The following is a 16,835-nucleotide window of genomic DNA, read 5'->3' on the forward strand; positions in this document are numbered from 1 at the left end:
GAGTTAGTATGAGTTAGCAACAACAATTGGCTGCCAAATTCCAGATTCAACAGCAGACGCAAAGTAATAAATAACGTTCAACGCATTCTATTGCATACCCCCAGGCGCATTGTATTGCGTGTGTGTGTGTGTTTGTAGGCCAAGTCAAGAGCAACAGCAACTAAGGAAGCAGAAAAAGAACAACAAAAATATGAACAGATGCGGAAATATCGCTGGGACAAAAGCACATTTCGGGGCAGTTGAACTGAAAAATGCATTTAAGTGGCACATAAATTTCACACATTCCTCGCAAGAAGCAAACAAAAATAAATATGATAAAAGACACTGGCGCCAGAGACCAATGAAGGGCGCTGATAAGTGCAGTGTAATTTATATATAGTCGTAATTTAATAGCTAATAAAATATTAGAGTGGGTCTGCTCTAGAGAAGCACTGAACATGTCTTCCATGTTAATTAAGCTTGCTCGGCGAAGTAAATAGAAAGTACGGAACATGATAAAGTGGTTGTTGGACTGTTGGGCTTCTTTGTCCAGCAAAATTGCATAATGAAAACTGAAAAGTGGTAGCTGGAAAAGCAATTAAAAAAGAATTTGCATTCTTTAATATTAACAGGAAACTATGTTTTTGTATGTAACACTGTTGAATGTATTTCACAATATTTGTCGTCCTTAATTCTCACTTTGCAATTGTAAATAGGCCAATAGTAAACATTTGCATTTTAATTCGTAAGAATTTGAAACTGAAAATCTTTACTAAAGAATAATATGTTATTCGTTTCTATGGGAATTTTCCTATGATATGGTTTAAACTACTACTTTGAGAAGCAAAAAATAAATTTAGCTAATTAGCTTTATTGAAAAACTTTACGAAGAGACAATTTAAACCTGCCAGTCTATAAACGCCGCAATTTCATATACTAAATAAAAATAGAGTCAGCAAAATGATATATTTTTGTTTGTCCCATTTACTTCACTTTTATTTTTTCCTTTAATTTATATTTTTCTTTATAATTTTACATTTTTAATTTGAACTATATTTTTTTTTTTTAATTTCAGTTTTCATTTTTACTTTAAAGATATTTTCATAGTTTTAGTTTAACATAAGTCAACTGTTCTTAGTTGACACTTTAAACTGTTGCAAAATATGGGTTCAACAGAAATTTACTTTAATTGATTATTTGACTTTACGGACACTAGAAGGTTACATGGTGTTTAATCAAAAATGTTAAAAATGCTTAGATCAACTAAATATTTTGCTAGGTAGAGAGCCCAACAAAGGTGAATTTGTTATGCATCGCGGCTTGTGAGCCCATATTTTATGCATGAGGCTCTCCACAGTCTTCCTTCTTCCCATTCTTTGAAGAAGGCTGAGACAGAATGTGGCCTGGATAAAGGGTAGGTTGCTTTGTGCAATAGCCTGATTCAACCGGCAGGCAAAATGCTAACGACAGAGCTGCAAAGAGTTTAAATTTGTATACCATATAGCAAGAACAAACATTAACATGGGAAATACACATGGAATCATGTGGATAAACAACACGACCAGTGGTGGTAAACAAAATGGGGGAAATGGTGGAAAAAGCATACACCCACAATGCGTACGCTTCAGACAAAACGGGAACGGAAAGTAAACTTGAAGTCGAAAGCTTGTCGTCGCACTGTAATTGTTATATTTATCTAGCAAAAACTGTTAAAAGTGGTCTAATGCTTTAGACGGAAATTCGAAATGAAATGTTTAGTAAATAAAACTCAGTCACGTAACGAGTCAATGGACCCACAATGTAACGTTTGCTTTGTGCTATTGATTTAGTTTCGCCTCATTGGCGTATAATTAACGTTTTAGGGAGTTTAAGCTCAAAATTTTTTTCAAATTCTTACTGATTGGCTGATAAGTGACTGATTCTGGACAAATCGAAATCGAATCATTTGCCAAATTGAAACTCAATTGAAAATTACATTTGCTTCGGGCAACTTGGCGTATGCGTAATCCGCTGAACAACATTGCCAGTACTAATAAATTATACGGCAAACAGTTTGAGCTTCGTAACTTGTGCACATATATGTACTCAATGTATGACACACACACATACACACACACACACACACCATACATATGTACTACGCGATTTTCGTCGCGCAATATTGGTGATTTACTGTTGGTTTCACTTTTTATTTGTCAAAAATATGTATTTTCCCATTTTACTCGGTCATTACGCTTTTTTTGTGGCAGATATAACATACATAAATTACGCATACGCCATGTTATGGATACTTTTCAGACAGACTTGATTTATTCAGTTATTGCAGTATTCATTTTTAATTGTCGCTCTTTTAGCAATTTATAATCATTTAAATCCCAGTTGTATTTATTAAAGTTAAAAACCCACACTTAATATGTAAACACTTCTGTATACAAATAGAGATAAGGATGGTTATCATAAGCTACACACAGAACAGGTATCCATTTCAAAAGGGCCGACGTCACGCTCTTGTCGACACAAAATTCTTATGGGACCTAATTTGAATACAAAAGGCGTTAAGACCAAAACGAAACATGGCAAGGTACCTCAAGGTCAGTTTTAACAACAAAATGGCCAACGCAAATGGAAGAGGCAGCTGAATAATTGTGTTGGAAGCAAACAGCTTTCATCTTTGTGGCAACTTTAATTTATGTTTTTATGGTTACAATAAAATGCTTCAACAAAAAAAAAAAATTACATTCAATTAATTGTTATATGGGCAATATTTTATTAAAGTGTAAATATGTATTTGTAAGACACTAAAACAAGTTGTAGTTTCAAAGATTTATTTATTCAGTACATATTTTCAGCTTATGAGAAAATTCAAGCTGACTTATTTGTATAAAAAAATCATTTAATTCGTGCCAATTGAATTTGAATGTTTGCCAAAGATGAAAAAATGCTGCGCTTGTATTTTGAATTTTGTTGTAGCTTTCCTTAAAAGTTTCCTTTCACTTCTTCAGCCTGGCGTGGATTTATTGATGCCCAAATAGAAAACGCAGCCCAAATAGAAGCGGCATTTTACAGCAAACTGAAAACATTTACTAAACGGATTTTCCCTGAGCTTCCGATTGATATATAGTCGAATTACTACATACAAATTCTCCTGTCAGAATACATAAAATATTCTGTTTGATTGTCTGCATTTGAAGTAAAAACTTTTGTCCAACCGAATTAAAAACAACTTGAAGGATAAAAAAAAGGATACGTAAAATTTTCTGCAAACGTAGCAGATTGTCAAAATATCGTGCTATAACATTTTGGTTGCATCATTTCAGATTAGATCTGTGTTATGTCTATCGCGTGCTGACTATTGAAAATATCAGCTCAAATATGTACCTCTTAACAAAAAACTTTTTGATTTAAAAAATATATAGTTATATATTCACTTAAAAATATACTCTTTTAAATCAAAGAAAGTAGTTAATATAAATTTTTTTTAAATCTCATATCTATAACGATTCTGATGATACTGTTGCAAAGATATTAATAAGCTTTAAAATGTATTGGCTTAAAGTTATGGATCTGAAATGAGCCTGAAATCAAAATTAAGTAAGTAAACAATACAACTTAAAAAAAAATAGCTGGTAGACTTGCAAATTATTTTAACCCCACCAAGATACATAAATATTAGTTTATAGTTTAAGAGCTCCTTTTTGTTTTTTCATGATGAAAATCTTAACTTCTTGCTAGCAAAGAATTTTAATTGTGTACATTTTGGCTTAAGTGCGCTGTTAAGTAGGCAAAACAGTTTAGATCCAGTGCCCAAAAGATACAAGGGGATAATAAGTTTGTGGAAATGTATGAAAAGTAGAAAAAGGCATATTTAAGACTATAAAGAATATGGATAGTTAATCACAATCAAAATACGCGAACTGCGTTTCTATCAATTGAGTAAATTTTATTGAATCACTAATGAATAATATATGTGGAAATGATTATAGTAATTAAATACGAATGTTATAAATTTCGAATTGAGGTTGTCATATGGAATCTGATTTAACTATCTACAGATTGTCAGGTAAAATTAACAATGGTTCTGAGCAATATCAAAAGCAATTAGATGATCGCATGTGATTTAAAATTGGCGTGTTAGGTATAAAAACGTTTCGAAATTTTGATCTACCAACATTTATCTGGGTTCTCTTCTATCAGTATAATGAATTCACTATTGATTGCCTCGGGAATACTATTAAACCTTTGTGGGTTATGTACTGGATGGGTAAGTTGACTCAAACAGTATATCACATATTAATAATTATCCTTCAAATAGCGAACTTGGAACTATGAACTTCTTTTCGCGAGCGGTTCAACGTCGGATGAAAATTTAGCAAATGTCAGTGTGACACTTGAACGCGGGGAATTGGGGAAGCAAAAGTTTTCGGCAGTATTGGATTGGAAATTCGATGTTGATGAGAACACTATGGTGAGTAAGATACTCTTCAGAGAATTTTAATGTTTAATTTTGTAATTGAAAACAGACTAAAATAAAAATGTGGTCCAGCTATAACGGTAGGAAAGAGGACTATCATCCTATACCATATGGAATTCCAAAAATGCCATTTTACGATTTCGTCGATATATATTACATGAAATTTCTATATGCCGAATTCGCAAACTGCTCGAATTTGCAAGCAATCGATGTTCCATTTGTTCCACCGTGGAAAAAGACAACCTATATTTTTCATCAATGCTTTCCTTCGGCAGATGCTTATCCAGAACTTCTGCCACAAGGATACTATATAGTGTCATATCAAATTCTTGGCCAGGCTGAAATAACTATTAATATAACCCTAAAATTGTCGCCAAGATTTGTGTGACATGAATATCTTAAAAATTTGTGTTATTTGATATGAAAATATATCAATTATAAAGGAAAAATAAATAAAACATACAAGATTGTCAAAAATCTAGTCCTGTGTACGATACCCGCTTAAAAAGTTTTCGTACTTCTAATTTAATTTGCAATATTATTATTTTCATTTACAATTCATTTACTAACCCGTTTATATTGATGTCTTTTTTTGTTACGATTCAATCAAAAGGATGCAAAGATATGGGTACTGGGTTTCTAGTAGTCGAGCACATTAAACTGTAACGTTCTAACTTTTTTAATCCTATTAACACGTACTCAACTTGTAATTGGCTTTTATTTTATTAAAAATTTAAGCAAGTAATGGGTTTTTTTAGTTTCCTATGAACCTCTTGAAACTTTTAATTGAAAATACTTGCATCGCGGCAACAGCGAATAACAATAAAGAATATCGTAAATCTGCATTTAAATATAATTGTTGGCATCTTTAAAAAGTAAAATGGAGTGCTGAGAGTTGAATTTTGTCTTTCAAATTTTGTGACAACGATAGCAAGGCCCGAGTAGTAGTTTGTTTTTGGCTTAGTTTGCTAATTGTTTTGTTTGTTTTTTTTTTTGTTGTTAAATTTTGACTTGTCAGCAGAAAAACGTGCAGCGGCAATAACTTTTTGGCCATTTGCATTTAGCAGACTTTGTCTTCAGGGTCCTCTCGTAATTAAATCACTTTGAAAGTATTCTGGAAAACGTTTTCAGCAACAGAAAAGTTGGGAGCATGAAATACAAATTTGTAGAAGACATTTTAGAAGCTTCAAAAAAGGATGTGGCCGTAGGATAAAAGACAGTATATGTCGTACATTGAATACTTTTACCTTTGAACTCGAACTTGCCTTACATAACTGTCATTTGCAGCATGTTGAAAATATTTGTAATTATTTCAGATGTCTCAGGTATTCTCAGGATATCTGTGATCTTGATTCAATAAATGTTATTATGCGTATTATTATTATTTCTGTACAGTTGACCAGGTAAACAGTCTGGCTATTGATTATCCGAAATGTAATTTACATCAACATTTACAACAATTTTTTTAAACGGGTGTTAAGATTTTTACAAAGGAATTCAAAGACAAAAGACGACCTTCTGTATTAGAATTCAACTTAAAATTTTCATTCAAGATTAAGTAATAAACCATATGGTTCTTTGAAGAAGGCATACAATATATAATTAGTACACTGTCCCACTCAATACAGATTTACGAAAGTCGACTGCGATTTTGTTTCTTGCTTCTGTTGAATGCTTTAGACCTAACGGCTTTTATAATTCAAACCCTGTGTAAAAGTTTTTCGACAGAAATTTGAATAGAAAGTCCTTGTCCTTCCAACTTTTAATTGTAATTTTCTATTAAATTGTGAGCAGAAAAAGAAACTAAACCTATTAATTGGTTCTCTAGTAATGTATTTTAAATGATCACCTTTAATGCCGAAAAATTAATGGGAACATAATAGAAGAAAAAGATTACAACTTTTTCTAGTTTTCTTTCAAAAATAATTCTCAACAGATTATTATTGAACATTAAATAATATAAAATAAAAAATAAATAAAATATTTTTCACAAATGTATTTTGTATTTAATTTTATTAAGATTTTTGCAACAAGAGAAATGCGCTCGTTAATTTTTAAACATATTTTAAAGAGTTGATTCTTAAAGTAAAAGTTGTGTAAAATGGCAGTTAAATTGGAGACGATCAATGTGCTTAAAAAAAAATGTGAATGTGGTTGTCATTTCAGCAAAATACCGAAATCCGTGGACAAAATACGAATAATTCTCAAATGTGTCTGCATTTAACTAAATGCAAAGTGCATATAAGTGACAAAGCACAATAGCAAAAGAGAATAACAAACAAATACGAGGACAATATGGCTGCCGTCACCCGTTATTATTCTTTTTTTTTGTTTGTTGTTTATGTTTTCTTGTTGCAGTTGCTGTTGTTGACACGTCCGCATCATTTATCAGTTTGCAGCTTTATCCAGTGACAGTTGGTAACAGAGTTAAATGCACGAGCAATTTCCCGAATTGAATTTTAATTTACACTTTTTATTGTGATTAATTTATTTGATTTATCAAATAATTAAAATATTTAATCTCAATTATTGGATTAACTAATTTCCGTTGCAACTTCTCGTTAAATTTTGAATTGAAGCAACTTTGTGTTCCGGTTGCAATGGTCTGCACTGAACAGTTTATCACCGGTTTCTGGCGGCTCTAACAGCAAGCAGCTCCCACTGCGATGCCTTTTCGATATCGAAACTGATTGTGTATGCATGTGTGGGTGTGTGTGTGCGCGCGAATACGCAGCCGGCATTTTGCAAGTTGCATTGGTATTTGTAAACAGCTGCTTGATGCTCTTTTCGAAAAAGCATTGCATTTGCAGGTTCGTGTGGGTGGAAATTGGGTGGGCTTTGTTTATGTTTCTTTTACAGAAGGTCACACAATTTTAATCCTTCTTTATTTACTAGTGTACGAACTAGAGTTTTGAATAGCTGAGCTATAACTAATAGCATGAAAAGTTTAGAGTAAGCCAAGTATTATTCCCTGTTTTCATAACAAACTTTAAATTATGACTAATATAATTATGTATTGGGTTCAAGTAAACGTCAACGCTCAAAGTCACACAAAGTCCGATTTTGACACTTATATTTTGTTATCAGCTGAAGCGCTTTAAAAGCACATAAAGTGCAATTGGTTGTTGTCATGGCTAAATCAAAGGTGTTGTTGAAAATGTTATTAACAGTGCGCTGTTATTTGTAGAATTTTCGCAGTCTGTTAGTTGTTCACTTGTACTTACTTGAATGTTTATTGCCAATTTCACGGCGCATTTCTTCTGATCGGTTTGTGGTATTTGACTCAAGCGGATATTGGGCAAAAGTCATGTTCTCGTTGCGCATTTGCTTGCCGAGGGATTTCATCATAAGGAAACAGGTGTGTAAACCTGCCACACTCCGCTGACCATCGCGTTCATAGTAGAATATGGAATGCGTCCAGTTGTGCCTGGAATTTAAAGAAACTACAATGATTACGGAGTTATTAGAATTGGTACAATTTTTACATACTGTTTCATCACATTGATGGTTAACTCGGATATAGACTCAAAGCTTAACATTCCCGTGCGTAGTAGCATATAAAATTCATCGGCACAATCCGTTTTCTTCTGCTCAAAGTCATAGGTGGAGCCACCCACCGTGATAAGCGGTGTTCCCTGGCTATTGAAGTACTTGGTTATGCGACTGACAGCAGCTGAAAGTGTAGAATAATAATCAAATGCTTACACTGCTCGAAAAACTCGCACACTTACCTAGCGAATAGTCGCAGACAGGTCCAAAAATGACCTGGGCACATTGCTTGATGATGCCGTCCATGGCTCGGATCACTCCCAGCGAGGCATCGCACTTGGTGTCATGGGCCAGCCAGTGAAAGTCAATGTAGGATGGTATCAGGGCCGTGGCCCGTATCTGCTGTTCTGCCACCTTTAGAATGGGTAGAACACGCTGCAAAGATGCCTCGTATCCGTCATCATTGGGAAGCAGCACCAGAGCCCGTATGGAACAGTTTCCCCCAATTGCATCGCAAATAGCCTCACAATCACGCGCCGGCTCCTCACGACACTTGGCCTGACAGCTCGCCAGACAGAGCAGGCACAACACTAAAGATATTTGCCACCTCATGTCTGCATTATTTACACCTGGATAATGCCATGGCCATTCTCTGTGGTGCACTGTTTCAGCCGCAATAATTTCAAGAGATTGACAGATTTGCACTTGAGTAGCTGCTGCGTCATTTCCTAATTCCTTTTGCCTCTCTACTTTGACATGTTTCGTTTTCGTCCTTTTAATCCACGGCTTGAGCCCGACTCTTCTCCTGATTGGCCTTATGTTAGCCACTTTCATTTGTATTTGTGCAAAGCAGGCAACGACTAATTAAATTGCGTTGATTGCTCGGTTAATACTTGAAAACGTTAACAAGTTTGTTTGCATGATGTCCCTGAAAGCACAAACAGAAAGTCATTAGTGATTTGTGAAGTATAGAAGATCAAGCTGTAGACCATAAAGCATTTTGTTACCTTAAATACCTGTAAAAAAATCATAAGAATTTCACTTTCTATTAAAACACGCCTGTTTCAATAAATTATTGTCTTCTACAACTATTGCTGAAGTGAAGACAGTGCTATCTTTATAACCCAGCTTAATGTGTTATTACTTTTATTGTTTCTATAGTAAAAACAGCATGGCGACTTTAAAATAATACTAATTTAATACACGAAACTTATCGTTTGTTGAACCATAACGTAAATTGAAAAACATTGCATTAATATAAAAATACCTGTTGCTATTTTGATGTATTATTACCTTAACTAAAATTGCAAGTTATCAAAAATTTCGCCTCCATAAATTAAACGTTTAATATTGTTATTGTCAGTGGGCCACTTCATTTACCATTTACGATTGTCCATATTTCCTAGTTTTTCTATAAAAACATACTTATACTCATATGGCTGCATACATTCATTTATTGCTTACGTGACGTATATGATTTTATGGCCCTTTATTAATGTGAAAGATGATTCACGCTGGAAATGTTGTGTCAAAAAAGAACAACCACAATTTGATATGCTTTGTTGCATTTGCTGTGAAGTTCCCATAATCAACGATAAGAAAAATCCAATTGTTTACACAAATTTCGATGGAATTGTTTATATAGAATATTTATTGATAAGGTACCCGTGGAATCGAATATTTTCCATAAAAATGTAGTGAAGTTTTCGCTTATTTAAATGTGATCTAAAAATAAAAATACCCATTCGAAAGTATTTAAATACCCTTTAATTGCAATTAAAACAAGCTTACTAATTAATTAACTTCTTTTGTATTAAGTTTTTTTTTGGATACAAAAAAGTAAGCAATTTTGGAAGTAAACATTATTAATAATTGTCTACACTGATTTCTAAAATATTTGTATAATCCTTACACGTCAAAAGATATTCAAGACAAACGGGTAATAAAAATATAAATTGTTTTAGATAAAAAAAAATAAGACCATGTGAATTGGCTTGAAAGTGCTGAAACCATTTAGACACATTTATTTTTTGTGAAACTTATATTCGACCATAATTTTTGCAATTCCAATATCACAGTCAGAATATAGAATAAAATAGTTAGGCCTACATATAAAAACCAGAAGTGAGTTCAGGCGCACTTAGCAGAAGTGTCGCAGCCTAGGAGTAATTAATAAGAATTCATCACAGCCATTTGACAGTGCAAATATCGAAATAGTGGAAGAGGTTATTGCAATCTAAAAACCCAAATGCCAATGATACCAAATATTAAAACTGTTTGGGTCATGTGCTCCATTCATATCAGCACAACGGTTGAACGATTGAGTACCCTTCACAATGACATGGCAAACATCTACAATATTATAAGGCACCCAACATCAATCATATGAAAGCGTGTTATTTGCATTAACAATTCGCATTGTCAACTACGCAGAAGTGTTCTAGTGCTCAACTAGGAGATACCCAGTAATTTTCAGAAAGTAAAAACATTTTTAAAATAATTTTATTCTGTCTAGCTAGTTTAACTCTAAAATGATAGAATTTAATTGGAAATTCGCTTATAAATGATTTCACAAAAAAACACAAAAAATTTTATTTCTTCGAGTTTCAAAATTGTATTACAATTGAGTTTGTAAAAAGGTATAATTTCTTAAATACCGAACTTTGCTTTCTGATTACCAAGAACTGTAATACAAATAATTTTATATTTAGCTTAAAGCTCTTTTAAAATAAATGCTATATTTTAAAGTTGTATTCTCTTCCCTATCTGCCTGCACAAAAACGCTTGTACCCTTTGTACTCCTTCGCTTTGGAATTTACCAACAGAGTTAAAGCTATAAATAAAACATCGAGGTAGTCTCAATAAAAAAGTGAAAAATTGGAATCAAATAAATTAATAACAAATTGGCTGGAACATCGAAACGCTTATCAGTTGGCAAACGTCAATTTATTTTTAGGCCGTTAACAAAATTAAATAACTGCTGATTGATTAAGATCGGCAGAGGTGACAGTGGCCCACTCAGGCCACTTTGATTTCGACTCGCCGTACAAACTGCAGTCCGGTCGAATCAATCATGTTTACCCCTGGCTATATGAGTACACAGATACGACTATATATACATACGTACATACGTTTATAAATACATATTCATAGTGTGTACTTCAATTTTTGCCTGCCTTGCCATAAGCCAGCCAACCCAAAGCTGGCACTCAGACACCTGGACACATGTGCACAATTTCTGCGGTTGCTGGAGATATTTGTGTATGTATAAAAAAACAAAAAAAAAAAAAACAAAAACAAATAAAGTGGAATGCATTTAGCCTCGTGTTGTGCTCGTATTTACGGTGCTTTGTTGTACTTACTCATAATTTGTGTTTTTATCAAGTACTCAACGTGTATTCGTAATTCAAACAAATGCGATCTATGACAACTGCGAATTGGGAATTGACTTTTGGTATTTTGTGGATTTATTGAGGCTTAGACTGAAACATGTATTAAATTTATATACATTCTATTTAACAGTGAATAAAATGGAACTCCAATATTTTAGTTAGACACCAAGTCTAGGGCTTAGGTCAGGGTCCCTGGCCTTCAAGCACTTGAATATTGATTTCTAGTTCTATCGTCTATTTTTAAACTTGCCACTTAATTAATGGCACTGATAAAGTAAGTAGCACTTGTTACATAAAGTATTGAAGTGGAGAAGGAAAAAGCGTAGTTATTCATCGAATCTGAAAACCTTTGAGGCAATTCGTAAATATACGTTCAAAGACAAATTGTCTACTCTTAACTATTTATAGGCATTTGTTTATTTATAGTTTGCAATCAATGAGCCATGTCGGCTGATAAGATTATTAAAAGTCCACAAATTTGTGAGAGTGCATTGGGTAAACTCAAATATTAGATATCAAGTTTCGAGGGTTCAACACCGGTTGAAACTTATAGAAACCACAGTCTCATTAAGTATATGGTTTCCGTATAACTAATTGCTTTTAAATCCAATAATTTGCATGAAACTTAAATTTCCATTCATCATAAGCAAAATCAATAAATTCCGACACTGCCACTGCTAAAATTATATTATTTATGAATTTTTAATGCACGCATAATTTCACTTAAATATAAACTTGTTACTAACCAGCTAACCTATGTAGCTTTACACGATATTAAGTAAAGGACAAAAATGTGCACAAATTTATTTCCAGCCAATTTGTGGGAGTCCAAAAAAAGCGCAATATCAACTATAAAAGTGACAGTTTGAGAGTTGGCCTAAGATCAGAAATTTAAGATTTAAAAGAATATCTGCGAATAACGACAAGGTTTGATGCGAGGGCTGTTTAAAAGGTTGCAGTATTCATTGTCAATTGTTTACTTAACATATATTGGCAAGACATGTTCTGTTTAAATGCTTAAAGCATATATTAAAAATGTTTATAAGTTGTATTTTTATTGCCCCTTTCCAAGAATTTTAATTCATCCTGCCTCTGACAATCATTAAAAGACTTATTAAAAAAAAGGAATTGCGAAAATCCGCTGGAAATTATATGAAACTTGTTTAAATGTTAACAAAAAAGGGAAAATGCTTTACCCGAGAGTGTCGACTAGGAGATGCTCTGTTCTCCACCTATGGTATCTAGTTGTCGCTTCTCCAGTTTCACATACTATAAATAATCTCTTGATAATATTTGCTGGAGGATTTATAAAATAATGTTGCAATTCGTTCTTATATTTTTGTGACATATCGTTGAACAAAGTTAATATACATTTCTTTTTATTTGAGTATAATATAAAAGCATTAATAATATAATATAACTTGACAACTGGGAGCAGCATGCGTGACCGTTATTGCCGATTAAATAGCTCTACTTAAATTGGTTAGCATTAAATACTGCACGCAAAAAACCAACGCTGATTAAGCGCACTTTTACATAAATAAACTTTAAGCCTGTGTGTGTATAAGAATTGTGTTTATATTTTGTATACGTATAGCTGTAGGTATATCTGGCATAATATAGAGCTGCAAAATACATATGATAAGTTCGATTGAACACTTGAAAGCTAGTGCAATTATAGCTAAGCTCGGACAAATTATGAGAAAAATGGTTGGTTAATTAGGCAACTTAAGGCAAGGGTCCTTGCATTAATTTTTAATTAATTGCCTTGGATGATTTTCAGAAAAGAGCAGCAAATTTGAGTATATAGTTGGCCAACATTTATTTTGGATATTAAACGGGTAGAACTTTATGATTGTGTACAACAGAGTCTCGACAATTCTTGAGTTATATGTGTTAAATGACTCGAGCAATCCATATATAGCCAAAGGCATTACACAACTGCATGCAAACAGTGTTGAGGTTTCTAAAGTTTATCCATATGTTGCGGGTGGATTCATATATCTGTATCTTTGATAGGTGCTAAACCCCCAACATATTCATTGGCTTCCCCTTGCAAATATTTGTATTTGTTTTTGGCTATCGATACTGACAATTGTTTATTTTTATCTACGTGTTAGCTTGCAGTTTTATTAGACGAGAAGCTTTCTCGTAAGTCAAATATTTGATTAAATATACGACTCAACGATATGCAGATACTTTGCTTTTTGGTTGCGCTGTAAAGGCGTGTCGCTAAATAGATGTAGCAGTTGAATTAAACCCCCAATCATTTATTATGTTGCCAGAAGCAGAAAGTACTCTGGTCCAGCCAGTACAATGGGTTTCTTGCTTGCATAACAATGCATTGAAGCATTACGCATACGCACTGTGAGCCGAGTGAAAAGAGAGAGGCTTCTGTGCTTGAATAATATAGTGCATACTTCCGTGGGTTTTCTAAATGTCGCAACCCATTTCGTTGGCAAACAGAGTTTTAAATTGTGTGTTAAGCAGTTAAGTATAAAAAGCCAACGATAACTCAGAGTGACACTGTTGTGAAAACAGCAGCTCTCAACTGACCCTGACCCCATTGCACAAATTGAAAGTTGCTAGAGCAATTAATAGTCCGAGTAGATAATTGTTTTCAACTTAATTAAGTGATTGCAAGGAATCAAACCGAAACTAATAAAGGTTAAAGGTTCTATTTCATTTTTTTTCTTTCGATTTCAATTTCAGTACTGGTACGTAAAGGTGCACCAAATCAATTTTGAAACATTTTAAAATGATAAGGTTTCGTCTTATCATAATTATGACATCTAGATCCGAAGCAATAAAATTTTTTGAGTGGTTTAAATTAAATTTGAATGCAGAAACAATAAAGATGTCAAACCATGATTAAAATGACACTCCGCTTGAAAATCGGTAAAGTTTTGCCAAAGTTATGACAGTTCAAAATTCCTCAAGCCTCTGATCTAGCAACTTTACAGGTCAAAATATTTCTTAATTTTGACATGATATTTTATAAAAAAACGAAAGTCCTCAGAATCAAGTATAAAGTGTAGTTTTATACTAATTACGATATAAGGAGTTGATTAAAAATAAAAACTTGAAATTTAAAATTTTGAATTTTCAAAATTTCAAAGCGGGGACCCTTACCATTAACGTGGAACCATGGCTTCGATAGTCGAAAAATAATAAATTTTCTTAATAAATAAAATTTTAGTACAGAATGAATATAGAGGCTAAACCATGGTCAAAATGACATTCCGCTTGAAAATCGGCCTCTGACCTTAGCAACTTTACAAGTCAATAATTTGACATGATTTGACATGATTTTTTACAAAAAAACGAAAGTCCTCAGAATCAAGTATAAAGTGTAGTTTTATACTAATTACGATATAAGGAGTTGATTAAAAGTAAAAACTTGAGACTTAAAATTTTGAATTTTCAAAATTTCAAAGGGGGGACCCTTACCGTTAACGTGGAACCACGGCTATGATGGGCCAGCAAACTGATTTTGCATATTCTCTCACTCTAGGGAGGTCAGGATTGCTCCACAAGAGAATCGCAAGCTGGCTTATATTGAATTTATAGATAGCGTTTTCACAAGACTGAGTCTTGCAGCAATTTGCATTAATCAATTATGAGTCTTCAGAGGATATGATAGCTATTTTCAGTTTGCATAAATGCCTTCGAGTAAAATCAAAGAAAACAAGAATTTAATGCTCTGTCCAAGAATATTTTGAAATTTGTTTGGTCGACTATAAACTCTATTGACATGCCAATAATGTCTTTGAACGCTTTATAATAGAAGCTTACCTCTATGGCATAAGACGTTTGTGGTTTGATATTGGAATTGACTGCTTAGATTTTCTTTCATATGCAGTATATGACACTCTCTTAATTTCTCACTCGTACAATTTTGTAGCACTTGAATTTAAAACAATAATCTATTTTTATTGATGATTTAACAATCTGCAGTCCATTAACTAACTTATTGTGCCTCCTCAAGAGTTCATAAAACACAAATAAAACACTGATAAATACGCGTGCATTGAAATCATACCACAATAATTCTCACAATCTCGACTTCCCGAAACTTTTTTCGCGGCGCTTTCTTGTTGACAAATTTAGCGAACTTTCAACCGCGTTCTTTACCCGAAACGCGCGCCTTCCGTTAAACTGTTCTTTTTCGACTATTCTTGGCCAACTATTGAAAAGCTTAGCGACACTTTTACTAACCAACTACAGTTCACATTTCACCAACGCAAAGAACTCAACAATGGATCATGTTAGTGATAAGAAAGCACGATGATAACAGATAACAGTCAGCCGGTTGCTTTTGGTAGCTCTGTTAAATATTGCGCACTTAACAGGGCAGCTCTGTAAAGTGCTCAATTATTAACAGGGCAGCTCTGTAAAGTGCTCAATTATTAACAGAGCTGCTGTTAGTTCACTGTTGAGTTTGTGTTATCTGCCGGTCGCTAATAGGTTTAGTGTTGACTCCAGAAACGCCTACTGTCTTTAATTTTGAATATTTTTTATAATTTATATAACTATTTTTGTTATTATTAGTGTTAATTGTTATTTTAATAATTTTATAAAAGTTATTTAGCCTGTTTAAGAAATTGTTAAATATTGAAAATGTCCGCACTGTTTTGTTGTATACGTAATTTTAACAAACTCGTATTACACATACGCAGTGTATTGCTAGTCCAATTATAAAAATGTTAGTGCATGATGCGTCTCCATAAGCATTTTAACATCCACATGCGGTATTTTTCTCAATTTTTACTTCAGAAGATAAAAGCTCAGTCTATTATAAATTTGTTGTTGAGGATATTTATCGCTTTTATATCCTGTGTTGTTTGAATGCTAAGAATTGTAAAAATTACTAGTTAAAGAGTGTCTTTCAGTCATCTCATACCCATATTCTGTTTTACAAATTCTTGTCAATTTGTTTAGAATTTTCCAGGGTAAAATCTTTTTATGTACTTGTGTCTATTATGATTCTGGAAAGTGACAGGAAATGGTTTTCGAGTGCGGCTGTCACTTATTCATAATGTGCCTTTAAATGCTCCTCAGACATAAACACGCCAGCACGCATAAACGAGGTGTGTTCAAAAAGTATAGGGATTTTTCAAGCTCGCACAGCAAGATATTTATATTGTTTTGCTTGAATTATCTGAAACCATAGTACATTTTAATCTACGTTTTTATTTTTACCCACATCCAATCGAATTTTCTTATTTTTTTAAATTGCAATTGCTTAAAAAAAAGAAGATAGAGGTAGGTGTAGGACATTCTTTTAAAAGCGCATGTTATTTTGAATTGATTTTCATTTGTTATTAAATGTTTAATTATTCAGATTATTCATTGCATACTTTAAAGGGTCAGCAAGATTTAGTTGTACTTACTAATGCTTATCAAGAAGTCAAGCAAATAAAAATTTGTTTAACTCTTTTAAGCGGCCATTAATTATTAGATTTGCTTAAACTTTTGTTAGAGAGGCATATACATAAAAAGAT

The 16,835-nt window shown here is 33.1% G+C and overlaps 1 protein-coding gene across 4 annotated transcripts in view; it reads right to left on the reverse strand.

Moving 5' to 3' along the window:
• LOC117792169 (atrial natriuretic peptide receptor 1-like) overlaps window positions 1–16,835 on the reverse strand; it is a 49,233-nt gene that overhangs the window by 28,729 nt on the left and 3,669 nt on the right. The window contains exons 2-5 of one of the 4 annotated variants that reach the window (XM_034632189.1): window positions 16,303–16,308; window positions 8,182–8,867; window positions 7,940–8,123; window positions 7,675–7,877 (exon numbers count right to left, since the gene is read on the reverse strand). In XM_034632189.1, coding sequence (XP_034488080.1) covers window positions 7,675–7,877; window positions 7,940–8,123; window positions 8,182–8,773 — 979 coding nt within the window. In that variant the 5' untranslated portion in view covers window positions 8,774–8,867; window positions 16,303–16,308. Of the gene's footprint in view, window positions 1–7,674; window positions 7,878–7,939; window positions 8,124–8,181; window positions 8,868–15,126; window positions 15,570–16,302; window positions 16,309–16,835 lie in introns of those variants that run through there. The other 3 variants (XM_034632190.1, XM_034632188.1, XM_034632191.1) reach the window with 3 other exon arrangements.

The sequence above is a fragment of the Drosophila innubila genome (genome assembly GCF_004354385.1).
Source record: "Drosophila innubila isolate TH190305 chromosome 3R unlocalized genomic scaffold, UK_Dinn_1.0 2_E_3R, whole genome shotgun sequence".
Classification (NCBI taxonomy): domain Eukaryota; kingdom Metazoa; phylum Arthropoda; class Insecta; order Diptera; family Drosophilidae; genus Drosophila; species Drosophila innubila.